The 13,465-nt window shown below is 39.9% G+C and overlaps 1 protein-coding gene across 1 annotated transcript in view; it reads left to right on the top strand.

Moving 5' to 3' along the window:
• The window catches only part of CACHD1 (cache domain containing 1), a 126,791-nt gene that overhangs the window by 60,286 nt on the left and 53,040 nt on the right, over positions 1 to 13,465 (top strand). The window contains exons 3-4 of the mRNA XM_081915696.1: positions 3,670 to 3,818; positions 9,788 to 9,894. Of these exons, the coding sequence (XP_081771822.1) occupies positions 3,670 to 3,818; positions 9,788 to 9,894 (256 nt within the window). The remainder of the gene's footprint in view (positions 1 to 3,669; positions 3,819 to 9,787; positions 9,895 to 13,465) is intronic.

Below are 13,465 nucleotides of genomic sequence, written 5' to 3' on the forward strand. Positions count from 1 at the left end.
TTCAACCTGTCATCAGATAGGGGATGAGGCTGCTTCCTAAATCCAACTATGAGTTAAGAGATGATATCAGATACAGCTTGGCAATGGAACATACAAAATAGTTTCTGGAGAGGATATAATAAAATTTCTGTGATTGTAGCAAACTCCCTAGTTTGAATTATACAGGACAATGGCCAGCAGTATCAAGCCACTTAGGAGGCTATGGGTGACAATAGAGGATACGTATGTTCATTAGAGTTTTGTGAATGACAAACCAGGACTATAGATTGGAAGGGTATGTTTGTCTCTTGTTGTGCTGAATTCTTTGCAGCTCTCCAAAGTCTGCTGTTTTAAATTAACAAATTAACAAATGAATTATTATTATTATTATTATTATTATTATTATTATTATTATTATTATTATTATTATTGGAATCATGCAGTTTTAACTCCTGCTACATCAAGTGTCATTATATAAGTGTTGGCTTAATTTATGCATGTTTTGAATACAGTTTTATAGCATACAAATTTTACAGCTAGTATCAATAAAGCATGCTCTGAAGCGTTTTTTAATTCTCAACCAGTGAGGAGGCAAGGAGTGGGGTGGAGGAGAGAACATCAGAGAGAGTTTAGCATTAAAAGGAGCTTTTAAAGCTCAAGGGGTATATGCAAATGAGTAAGCTGTCTCTGAGGAAATGGAGAGATTCACTGATGTTATGAAGAAATATTGTCAATAGGACCAGCAGCATTTGATGTGCTTTTTACACATGGGTATAAATATGCAAACAGGTGTTATCCATGTATGCTTAGTAACCAAACTCTGGCTCCCAGATCCCATTGTTAGTGCAAGGGATAACAGCCATCTTGGCAGGAATATGCCATGACTTAATATTTTGGGAGCAAGAAGGGGAAGGGGAAGAATAGAGGAGAGAGTAGGGATGGGAAAGCACTTTTTTTTGTTGGGCCATATCAAAAGATGGCCACCCCTCTGCTAATCCCTTGTGCCCATTTTAAGGGGTACACAAGTTCAGCGCTCTGAATGCAGTGTTGCACCTGTCATATGCTGTATCTTCTGCTTGAATCATATAAACTAGAGTAATGTGTTGCGGTGGGCTATTAAGTTTATTGTTTGGTTTATTCTAATAAAGGCCGCATGGTTTGTATTGTCAGGAGGGCTAATGGATTTATCTGGCATGTATGCCAAGTTGGTGCTATCAGCCAGATCTACTAATATATATGACAATTTTCCTACTGAGAAAAACTGATTCTGCAGCTTCAGTATTTTCCAATAAAATGTGGAGGATGGAATACTTTATATTTCATAGTGTAAAGGGGAAAAACTCACCCAAAAGCAATTGGTTTGTGGAGGGGGAAACAGAGAAACCTCCTCAGCATTACCTCCTCACTGACAATTGAGACCAATTTAATGGTGTTAGACTCATAGCTTAGTTGGGACTATTAGCAGTCCTCTGGTGTGTTAGTAATAAATCATTCTACAATGCCAATTAGGTATAATTCTACAAGTCATTTCATTTGAACAACATTCTGTTAAAAACTATGTTCCTTGGAGACCTGTAATTGAGCTGTAGTATTTGATGGAAACAATTGAGGCAAAGTCACTTCTCTTATCAGTGTAGGCCTCATTATTCATGTAAGGAAGTAAATCATGATGAAATGACCTGTTATTAATAGTTAGGAAGGACATTTGTCAGTCTCAGAGACTAATGAACAGGCCAATTATGTATTTCAGGAATCCATACACAAATTGAGTTGTGTTTTCAGGTTGTTCCTTTAGGTGGAATATGGTGTGTGTAAGTAAGGGGTGATTGAGGGTGTTGAAAGGCAGCCAGTTAGACATTACTAATTAAAGAACTTTATCTGCCTCCGAAGGCAAGAATGCATTAAAATATGATATTGAACATTTTGCTGTGAGCTGTAAATTGTTAAAAGATTATTCTCTTTCTTGATTTAGCCTGCAAGCTGGAGGTAGCTTCTTGAAAGAATTATGAAGAAAACTTGAAATATGCTCTCTCTCACATACACATGTATACACAAATATAGATATATAATTATACACACACACACACACAACCACGCAAACACAATATCTTTGGATTTCTGTTTCTGATTCCTGTTTTTAACAGGTTGCTTACAGATGTGGCTCCATGTAAAACAGGATGTGTAAAAGGAAGCCAGTTAAAGAAGAGGCACATCCTGTTTTAGGGGTAAAGAGCTACTGTTTCCTTTTGGCACAACAGCAGCTATTCCACTTATGCAGATGATGCTACTCTATGTGTCCCCTTATTGCAAATTAGCATAGGGGAATAGTGCTCTGGTTCATAGCACTGATTGCCGAGAAAAACACTATCTGGAGCATAAGCTGAGTGTCAAGCATGATAATAGAATTGTATTCAGCGTATTGCAAAACTACATTTACATATGGGTTTTCAATATGTATAGTAAAGGCATATTGAGAACATTTATACACACATCTGGTTTGGGGACCCCTAGAATGTAACTCTTATTATACTTCTAAACCGTTTCATCCCAGTTAATATGGCACTAGAATTATGTGTAGGTTTTCAGCAAATCTCTATCATGCATCCTTCAAGTGACCATAATGTATAGGTCTCCTAGATCAGTTTTTTCATTGTGGATGAGTGCATTTTTGGGACTCCGTAAACACTCTTGTGGAAAATTTCAGTTTTATTACCACCATAACAAAAGGATATCTTATCAGCCTAAAATTACAATGCTACTAGAATACAATAGGTTAGCTTAACTACTGCTTTGTTCTGGCACATATATGGTGTTGGAGGTCAGATGAGAGCCCTGCCACCCTCATGTACTACATTAGCCAAAATCAGTTAACCAGTTGTATATGTATTAATTGGAAGTTTAGTTCCTTTGATATCAGTATTGGGATGGTCGATTTTGATTAGTTTGATCTGGTTTTAGAGTTAAAACTGAATTGAAAAATGTGCAGGTGGCCCCTCAGAAATGAAAACTCAACGCAGTGCAAAAAAAAAAGTATATTAAATGCTCTGTAGCAGATTGGGTTCCTTTAGCAGAAGCCAACACAATACCTCTTGGTAGCACAGGGGAGCTTCCTTCCTTCTCTCCCTCCTGTGCTTCCACCATATTCACTCTGGAGCAGGCATAGGCAAACTCGGCCCTCCAGATGTTTTTGGCCTACAATTCCTATGATCCCTAGCTAACAGGACCAGTGGTCAGGGATGATGGGAATTGTAGTCCCAAAACATCTGGAGGGCCGAGTTTGCCTATTCATGCTCTGGAGTGTGAGGAGAACCCCCAGGACATTGGGAGAGGGGAGGAAATGAGGCTCCTTCCATCAGGGAAGCAGAAATGTTTATGTTAATGGAGTAATATCGTTAGCACAATTCTGAATATTCCCGCCGTGCGCCCCCCCAAATATGTGTCGTCCCGGATTATTTCATCTTTTTCATAAATTTGACCATTTGTCTTTAAACTGTTCATATTAACACTAGCTGTTCATAATAGCAAAACAAAGAAGCATTTCTTCATGGTAAATATTGTGGGTGGGATCTTGGGTATGTTGCTTTCTTTTAGGCATTTCTTTTGGGCATTTCATAACAAGTATACAGAATATATGCACACCCAAAAGCAACTTTGATTGACTGATTTATTCATTTTCTTTAAATTGTTTAGCTTGCAAAAAAGATCCGGGAAAAATTTAACCGGTACTTGGATGTGGTAAATCGGAACAAGCATGTGGTGGAAGCTTCATACACTGCTCATCTGACATCACCTCTGACTGCAATTCAAGACTGCTGCACCATTCCGCCGTCTATGATGGAGTAAGTATTCAAAAGGATCCCAACTGAGAGTTGCCTTATTAATTGGGGTAAGCCCATTTGTCTGGGGACATCTTGACCTGGTCTTGGGGCAGGGCCCATGTGAGAGAGGCTTGGCGGAGCAGACGGTCTGAAATGGTTTCAAGTTGAACGCTGATCCCATGGGAATTATGGACATCAGGTTGTTCCGTGAAGCCAGTATCAGTGAAACCGTTTCACTCCATGGACTGCATTCCTTTCTTCACAGCCTTCCAGTGTTGTGCAGAGGTAGAAGCAAAAAGTGGGTGGACTGTTACCTTCACACAGTAGGCGTGTTTCTATAGACACATGTGCTTCTCTTTCCTCCATCTGTGAAAGCAATAAGCATTATCAGTGTTCATGGACATAATTCTACCCAGGCAGAAGCATGCAAAGAGGATATAGAGAAGGAGGCTCTAAGACTTTGGCCTTGAATTTGCCCTGATTTTTTGTTTGTGGCCCAGTTTAAATGGTACGTGTTGAACAATGTACTTGCATTATCAGGTCAGCTTTTAGCCACTACATGAAAGTATACGTATTTTCAGCCTAGTGCTTTGGTTTGGGAACTTGGTGCTATTGAATTTTGCTAGTGTGCTGTTAGAAACAGAAAACGTTTGCTGTAGTAAGGCATTACAGAAGGAAAATTGGTTAATGTGTCAGATTTCAAAATTGATTTATAAATATGAAAGACTTGTTTGGAAAACATGATTAATGCTGCTTTTAAAAAATATCGCCGGCCTGAAAGTTGAAAAGGCTGCACATTTTTGGACTGTATGTAAAGTGCTTTGGTTGGCTGATCAATATTAATTAACAGACATAAAAGACTCTAAACAGATAATAAAAATGCATTACAGTATATGAAACAGGATCACTTCAGTTACATAATGCGCATAAAATGATTTTATATTTATTCTCTACCTTAACTAAAGAGAGTTGGCTATGGAAATAGTGACCTTTGCTGCAATTGTGTCTTGCAAATAATTATTGAGAGTCCCAGTGAATACCGTGCAGTGGGAAGCAGGTTTACTAAAAACAGATGGCTTTTATATGGTCTTATAAAAGCATACTTCTGTTTAATAGCTCAGGACTTCCTGAATTACACTGATAAGGCATTTGTTGGAATACAGTTACAGATTTGGTGATAAGTACATTAGCTGTGTGTGGCTTTTAATTTTTAGAAGAATTAATTTTGTAGTGCAGTTCTGAGCGCATTCTCTGCCCATACCAACCTCACTTTGCCCAGCCTATTTTGAGCCACGCTAGAAATAGCAGGGGGCTGTTCCTTATAGGAGTTACTATTTAAGTGTGTTTCCATACAGAGTACACTGGAAGCATTGAAAGGGGCTGTGCATTGATCAGTGAATATAGTTAAGTTGTGAGTGGGCAGCTCACAAATACTGTGGGCACAAGCCATGCGTTCCAAATCAACAAAGGTGTGAAGAAGAAGCTGTTAGCCTTAACCACACTGCAGCCCTTTCTTTCACATACCACTGAATGAGCAGCTCCAGCACTTCTTCACAAAATCACAAAGAGCAGTGGAAGACTTAACAGAGTTAAGGTTCCATTGGGGAACCATAAGGACATAAGAAGAGCCTGCTAGATCCAGCCAGTGGCCCATTTAGTCCAGCATATAGTGGCCAACCAGTGGCCTGTGGGGAATACTCTAGCATTCTCTCCTCTCCTCCCTCCTGCACTTAGTAACTGGGCTAGAATGATTTCCAGCTGGAAGGAAAGTTGTGTTAAAGAGAGGATGTGACACAGGCATGGACAATGGCAAAGTAGGCAGAGATACTGTATTTTTTGCTCTATAAGACTCACTTTTTCCCTCCTAAAAAGTATGGGGAAATATGTGTGCGTCTTATGGAGCGAATGCAGGCTGCGCAGCTATCCCAGAAACCAGAACAGCAAGAGGGATCGCTGCTTTTGCTGCTCAGCGATCCCTCTTGTTGTTCTGGCTTCTAAGATTCAGAATATTTTTTTCCTTGTTTTCCACCTCCAAAAACTAGGTGCGTCATGGTCTGGTGTGTCTTATAGAGCGAAAAATACGGCACTTATAGAGGGCTGCTTTAGTCAGGTTTTATTATTCTATCCTGAAGCTGAGTACAGCCAGAGTCCAGGAGCCCAGCAATCTATGGTTAATGTTAACTGGTTGGTCTGAAATCAGTCAACTTCAAACCAAGGGTTATGAAGCTGAGTTATTTCAATAAACCATAGTTAAGGTTAACCATCATTTAGGGTTTGAACAGAAGGCTAAATTGCAAGTGATCTAAACCAGAAGCAAACTGGAGAGAGGCGGAAACACATAAACCCAAGATTTGCACAGGCTTCTTCCATCATGGTGAACCATGATTTATCATGTTGACTAAACTCAACATTATTTGACTCAGTTTTTGTTCTCTGTGCCTTAATTGATTATGCTGGGTTTTTGTTTTTTAAAAGAAATCATTAAGGGACATTTTCTTTATCTCAGTACACTGAGAGAAAATCTTATCACTGTAACATATTACTTGACAAGTCTACCTTAGATTCATGAGTGTAATATTTACATGGGTAAACCAACAGATCTATTTTTGAAGATCATTTACTTCATGAATGCGATAATTGCTTCAGAAGTGGTCTGGCTCACCTTTTTAAAATAGCTGCTTAAATATTTGCTATTGCAGTTCAGCTTTATCACAGCCTTTTCTTCTGTTTACATGCCCTCTCATGGGCTGTTAAGTTGTGAGATAAGGAGATTCCCATTCTGATCTTTCAAGTTGCTGGTGGAGTTGTATTTTCAAGAATACAAAACTGGATTTGGACTCAGCTTAATGGAATTTCAACAGTGTGCAAAGATGGCTGTAGAGATTTGGAAGGACTGAGTCTTACAGTTTTGGAGTATGTGTATTATACAAACAGTTTTCTTAAGCACTCATTTGAAATTAGTATTTGATTTGTAGGAATCCAAGTATGGGATAGGCTAGGAAGAATCCTTCTAACACAAGTATTATCAGGGCATGCAATGACAAAACTATTATTTCCGTCACAAATCGCTGCAGTGAGTTAAATTCTAGTATAATTAAGTGCTGAGAGAATAAAATAGAACCCCTCCTCATTATCATAAAATTCTGTCCTAAGTTCCTAGTTATTCTCACTATTAATAAATAAATAAATATTTAAGAAGCCTTTGAGATTATACTTAGCACCATTCATGTTAATATAACACCAGATAAACAACATTTGTTTCATTCAGACATATTGGAAAGTCTCCAGGTTAGTCAAATGGATAATGGTTTACTGTGTTTGCATTCCTTAAAAACAGGTGCATGCTTAAGTGCTTTCAGGATTAGAGCTCCATTATTAGTTCATTATAACTATTTTAAAATAAAAGCCATGTTTAATATTTCAGTACTGTACTGAAATATGCAGATAAAATATTAATTACAAGAATATGCCTTGCTGTTAAAAAACAACAACTAGTTTTAGCATTTTAAATAAAATTGTTAATTTTGAATTAGTTTGTAATGTAGCTGCATTTACCCCAGGGAAAACACCTTTATAGAAATTTAAACAAATAATGGAAAAAAGGACAGGTCTTGTCACAACAACAGATGAGTGTCATTTTTATATACACATTCTCTTTCTTCACCCCCTATTTTCTAAAACTGAAACTGCATAGAAGAAGTTGATTTACTTTGTGAATAGAGGCTGAATGCAATCCAATTGGAGCTTACTTGAACACTGTTTTGATGTAAGATTCAAAGCTTCTGCAAATTTATTTTATCTTCTACATTTGCTGATCTTCTGCTTGTAAATCCTGTTGAAGGAGAATAAAAATGACTGCTGCCTGATGGGAATTAAATGTCTGAAGTTCAAAGCAGTTTGCACATCAGAGCAAACGTCAATCAAATGAACATCTTGCAAGCTAGGCAGGGAGCGAATTTCTCCATGGGGAAGAGATCAAAGTGGGAGTCACAGTTCTGTTTTCTCCCTCTGGATGCAGTTTCGATCAGTTGTTCATTAAAGTGAATCCAGAAGGAAGGGTTTTCATATAGTAGAGAAAAAGAAAGGGGGAAAGAAGAGGGTTGGGTAGTGGGAATGGATGATACTTTTTCTTGCAGCTGAAGTTAAGAGCACATTTTGATCATTTTTAATTGCAGAAACTATTTTCCACCAAAAAACTCCCCCTACCCCACCCCTGGATTGTTTGGGGATTTGTTACAGATACATTTTTTTCAAGAGTTTTTATAGAGGACATGTTTTAAAACCTGCTTAGTTAATCTACATTCTTTTGTTTGAAAAAGATGGAGGGACTAGTTAAACAACTCCCCAGTCCCTATTTAGAGTGCCTATATATTTTGTCTGGAGATCAAGAGTTCATCTTACATTTTTTGTGATTAGTATCTTAATCATTAGGAACACGTCAGGTTTTACGTTTAAGTGCTGTTATTGTATACATTTTAAGGATGGTGAAAAATAAAATCATGAAATTGCCAAATTGCCTGAAACAATTATTAGTACCATTAATAACATTAGTTGCTTTTAGATTTTAATGGAGGTATTGTAAGCCATGGACACCATGCAGCAACTTCCAACTAGTACATCCTCCATTTTCTTTTATGCGGAAGGTATGCACAATGGGGGGGGGGAATGCCTGTGTTCATCTGGTGCATTTTCATTCTTAAGTTATAGTGGGGGCACCTCAGTGGGACTTACATCTGAGTAAACAAAGTTAACAAGGTTGTATGAAATGAGACTAATTTCCTTAAATTTTCCTTTCCTGTAATTCATATCCCTTCTGATTTTTTTTATTTGGAAGGCAGAATGTAATGCAAGATGTTGGGAACAGACCTGGATATGTTTAGACTTGAGCAGAAATGAGTTAGTTTGGATGGTTTCTGCTAACTTAGGTACTGTGTAAAATTTACAGAAGGATTAGCATCAAGGCCAGGGGTGGGCAAGGTTTTCCTCGCCTGGGCCGGTTCACTCCAGAGGAGATCCCTCCGTGGGCCGGATTGCGTGCGCGTGCCCACAATTTCCGGCGTCGGCGCATGCGCAAACGCGATTACCGGCACAGCGGAAGTGAGTCCCCACACCACATTGCGCCGGTTTAGCGCAGCGCACAGGGACTCGCTGAGCGGGCGGCTGGTTAAACAACCTCTGTGGGCTGCTTGTGGGCCGTGGGCCTTAGGTTGCCTACCCCTGATCAAGGCTGTGCAAAGTTGCTAACAGGCCTAAAGCAGTGCCATAGCTACCAGTTTTTTTTTTGTCTTGGGTGAACTTGGCTAGCTAGGTGTTTTGCCCTGGGTGAAGCCTCCAATCTGGAAGCTGTTGCAGCTTCCAGATTGTGTGTGTGTCCATGTGCGTCTGTGTGTGTCTGACTGTGTGTGTGTCCGTATGTGCGCGGAAATGCACATGGAGGATGCCAAACTGGGTCTTTGGCCCCAGGTGAAATAAAGCCTAGTTTCACCCCTGCCAAAAGATATGTAATAAAGGTGAAAGGTAAACCTCCCTTGGGGAGAGCATTCCACAAGTGGAGACTCACCATAGAATATGCCCATTCTCATGTTGCCACCCTTTGGACTTCTCATAGAAGAGGCACACAAAGTAGGGCCTCAGATGATGATCGCATCAATTCATATGGAGGAGACCGTCCTTGAAGTATTGCGATCCTGAGCCGTTTAAAGCTTTATAGGTTAAAACCAGCACTTTGAACTGGGCCCAGAAACTAATTGGCAGCTTTTGCAGTCAGGCCAGGATTGGCGTTTATGCTCAAACTGTCTTGTTCTGTTGAGCAAGCTGACCACTGAATTCTGATCTGCTGAAGTTTCTGAACCATCTTCAGAGGCAGCCCCACGTATAATGTACTGCAGTAAACTGCTCTTCCCCTAATATAAGCTCAAGGAAGAGTCCGTATTTAAACAACAGAACTAGGTTTTTTTGTCTTATTAATTTTACTATTGCATTCATTTTAGGTTTGATGGAAACTTTAACACTAATGTGTCTAGAACAATCAGCTGCGATAGACTGTCTACCACTGTGAATAGCCGAGCGTTCAATCCTGGCCGTGACTTAAACTCTGGTAAGTAATGCATACTTGAGCATGTAACTTCTGCCTTTTGCTGCAGAAAACCAGCATCCAGCGCCACAGCAACCGCGTTTTATCTGACGCTGCCACACTGTTTTTAATTTCCAGAACTGAATGAGAGGAATACGTTTTCCTGCAATGATGTTGATATTCCAATATACCATGTAATTGATAGGACTTTATATCAAACTTAATTTGTTTTCTGTGTAGCCATCTGCCCTGGCATCAGTAATGTCAGTTCTTCATAGTGACATTACAAAGGGGCCTCTTTGATCTTTTGAGTTCATCTAACGTAGAGGTTCTGCAGCAAACTGGCATTAACTCTGATTTATGAAGATGCCCTGAAATACTTCGCTTCTTTGATGTGCTGTGGGGTTTCTATACTGGGGATTGACCCATTTGCTTGGCACGTTATAAAGCTGGAGGTGTGGTTGCTGTCTAAGACTGCAAGACTTTTCACAAGAGATTGAGCCTTCGGTTAACACTACTTTCTTAGAATTGTTTTCAAATGGAAATAAATTAGCTTTACTGTTTAGAAAAGGGGGTGGGGAGAAACCTTTTGTCATCCAGCGTTATATGTGGTGGGGGTTTTTTTTATAGCATGGGAGGGTTCTGATTTGACTTAAACTCCTCCCCCCTCCCCCCAGAAATGAAAGGTACAGATTAAGGGGCTGTAGAGGTCAAAACGAAGGTGTGTGTGTGGGTTTATAGGAGATGTGCAGTCAACTACAGATATAGGAGTGTGTGTGTGTTTATATTATATCAGTAATGTAGGGGGTGCAGGTGTGTGTGTTTTTTTACTGGAGAGGACTTTGTCCTACATTTTAAATGGAAAAGGACCATCTCAGGAGAAGCTGCTGTGATTGTAACAAGCAGGGCTCACTCTTCAGTTAGCAATTACACTTTATTTTCCTTGTTACTTCTTCTCCACCCATTTCCTCTCATTGTCAGTCCTACAACTGATGATTTTGTAAAGCTTGGAGTAAAGACAGGTGCAATTTGGTCCAACATCCAGCAATGCAGGAATCTCAACTAGATCATACATGATAAATGGCCATCCAACTTCTGCTTAAAAACCTCCAAGGAGGGAGACTTCACTACCTTTCCAAGGGGGTCTGTTCCACTAGAACAGCTCTTACTGTCAGAAAGTTTTTCCTGGTGTGTGAAATGGTCTATGCTGGCATGGCTTCACAGCTGAAGGAACATACTCGTGAAACTTGTATTTTTATATAGTGTATCTTGATTTCAGCAAGGCTTTTGACAAAGTTCCCCATTATATTCTTGTGAAGAAGCTGGTAAAATGTGGGTGGCCTTGTGGGGGTTTCTGGCCTTGTGGGGGTTTGGATTAGATGACTTGGGGGTCTCTTCCAACTCTACATTTCTATGATACCAGCATATCAAATACTAATTCAAGCCATTGGCCTTCCCTTGCTCACTTGCTGCTGTTACATCTTTCTCTAGCGGGGGCGGGGGGTGGGAATAGCAGTGCACTGAAGCAGGCTGCCTGGGATGGAACTAGCACAGCCTTCTTTTGTGTTTATTTCATTAACTTTTTCCAGGTAGAGGAGGTGGCACCAATGGCAGTGAGAGAAAGGGCAGAGTGCAGGGAGATGCATGACCGATTGCTTGAACAAGTATTCAGCTTGCTGGTATGAACACCTGTCCATTCCACTGAGAAGCCAGGAAAGATCTGCCATGAATTCTGATTTTAATTCACATCTGTCTTCACCTTTAGTTCATTTGATGCTGTGTGGATATAGAGATTCTTCATGGACCCACTGCCATGTAGCTGATCCTTCCCGGGTCAACTCTTCACTGTTGGTGGCTGTGTATTCTCAAAGGAGAACTATCGCTGCTGTCAATGCCATAATAGGCCGCTATATCTGGTTCTCCTCTTGTTGGTTTAATATAGTAGAATGCAGGAAGAGATATCCTAGGAGAGGTTATGCACCTTTTGAAATGCCTTTCAGCTGTCCCAGGAATCATCCATGCTACATACACTACAGCTTTTTAGCTGAAAAGGTGGTTGAATGTTAACGAACATAAAAGGCAAATGTGGCTGGTTTCCTTCCCTTCCCTTCCCTTTTCCTTTTCTGGCTATCTGATTTATCCCTTGTGGGCCATGTGGGTTTCCATTTACAATGAATAATTATTATTTTGAGTTTAAGTCAGGAATCATATAAGTGAAGATATGGTATTAAAGAAAACACCCAGCCAGGTTTTAAATTTAGGCCCCTAATGTTCTTTAGGGAATTGCAGCATAGCTATAAAAGAATGCTGGTGCTGATGATTCTCTTCCCTATATATGCCAGGGAGTGTCATGTAGGAGCTCACTTTTTGTGAGTTTAGACTATAATCCTTTGCACTTCCTGGAAAAACAAACAAACAAACAAACAAACAAACAGTAAAGCTTCCAGCAAATTAAGGCGGAACATTACAAAACTACTCATCATTACTGATCTGTTTTGTTAAGGGATTGGGTCTGTAGAAACTCTTGAATAATGTGGTTTCTATCCAAATAGACAGATTATTCCTGATACCTAAACAGGTTTGCAGTTGACTGTAGCCTCAAAAGCCTTTCTTCCTTATCTTCATCTTCAGAAAGTTCTGATAGTTCTTTTCCTCCAGCTTGTTAGTTCATTTTGCCTTCCCTAGGGAGAGCTGCCAATTTTGCCATAACCCTGTGCTTCTTTTTCTATGACCACAGTGTACAATCTTCTGTGAGATAAGCAGGGACTACTTCAGCTGGAAAAATAAGCTTTCTAACCCCCCCCCCCCACACACACACTTTCAGGTATCCTTTTATTTTTCATCCAGTAAAGCTGCAAGAATTCCCTGCTGAGATTTCTTAGTTTCTTCCTTGCTACAATCCCTAAGAGGTGTACTTTGGGGGTCTCCTTTTATCTTCATTCCAAGCCTTTTACTCTTTAAAATGCTTTCCTTTTATGCCATGTTCCTATGTGAGGCTTGCTAAGATGGCATCCATTGTATATATCCTAGCATTTAAACTAAGTAAGCAGGTATCTCTCTTGTTTCTGGTGCCCAGATAAATTTATTTAAAGCACAGTAGCATTGTTCCATAATGCATTGTTCCATTTATCTCCTCAAGATATTGGTTTAGCAAAAAATAACCACATTCCTGCTAACACATTCCCCCTACTAACTCCTATCCTAGAAAGAATGACCAATCACTTTTGTAAAATTCTACCATTCTGGAGCTGTGGTGCTTTTCCTGCAGAGTTGCAGTGAGCTGTTTAAAAGGCATCCTGAAAAACTTTTTGGGGAGGTAATCGGGTTTTCTGGAAGAGTAAAAGTGCCTTAGATTAGGAGCACCTGGAATTTGCAAGCCTGCTTTTCATGACTTTTTGGCTCCTCTGTTTATATCTCTCTCCCCGCCCCCCCCCCCTTTTAACCAATGTGTATTTATATAGCTGCTAAGCGAGGATCATTCGTGCATTTGATAAAATAAGCTTATATGTGAAAGCTTAGGCACCGCAAAACTCTTTCCTTGTCCCCTCCCCCACCCCTGCCCATGAGTTAGGTAAAAATATTTGCCACATGCCCA

The sequence above is a fragment of the Podarcis melisellensis genome, assembly GCF_964234715.1.
Source record: "Podarcis melisellensis genome assembly, chromosome: 6".
Lineage (NCBI taxonomy): Eukaryota > Metazoa > Chordata > Lepidosauria > Squamata > Lacertidae > Podarcis > Podarcis melisellensis.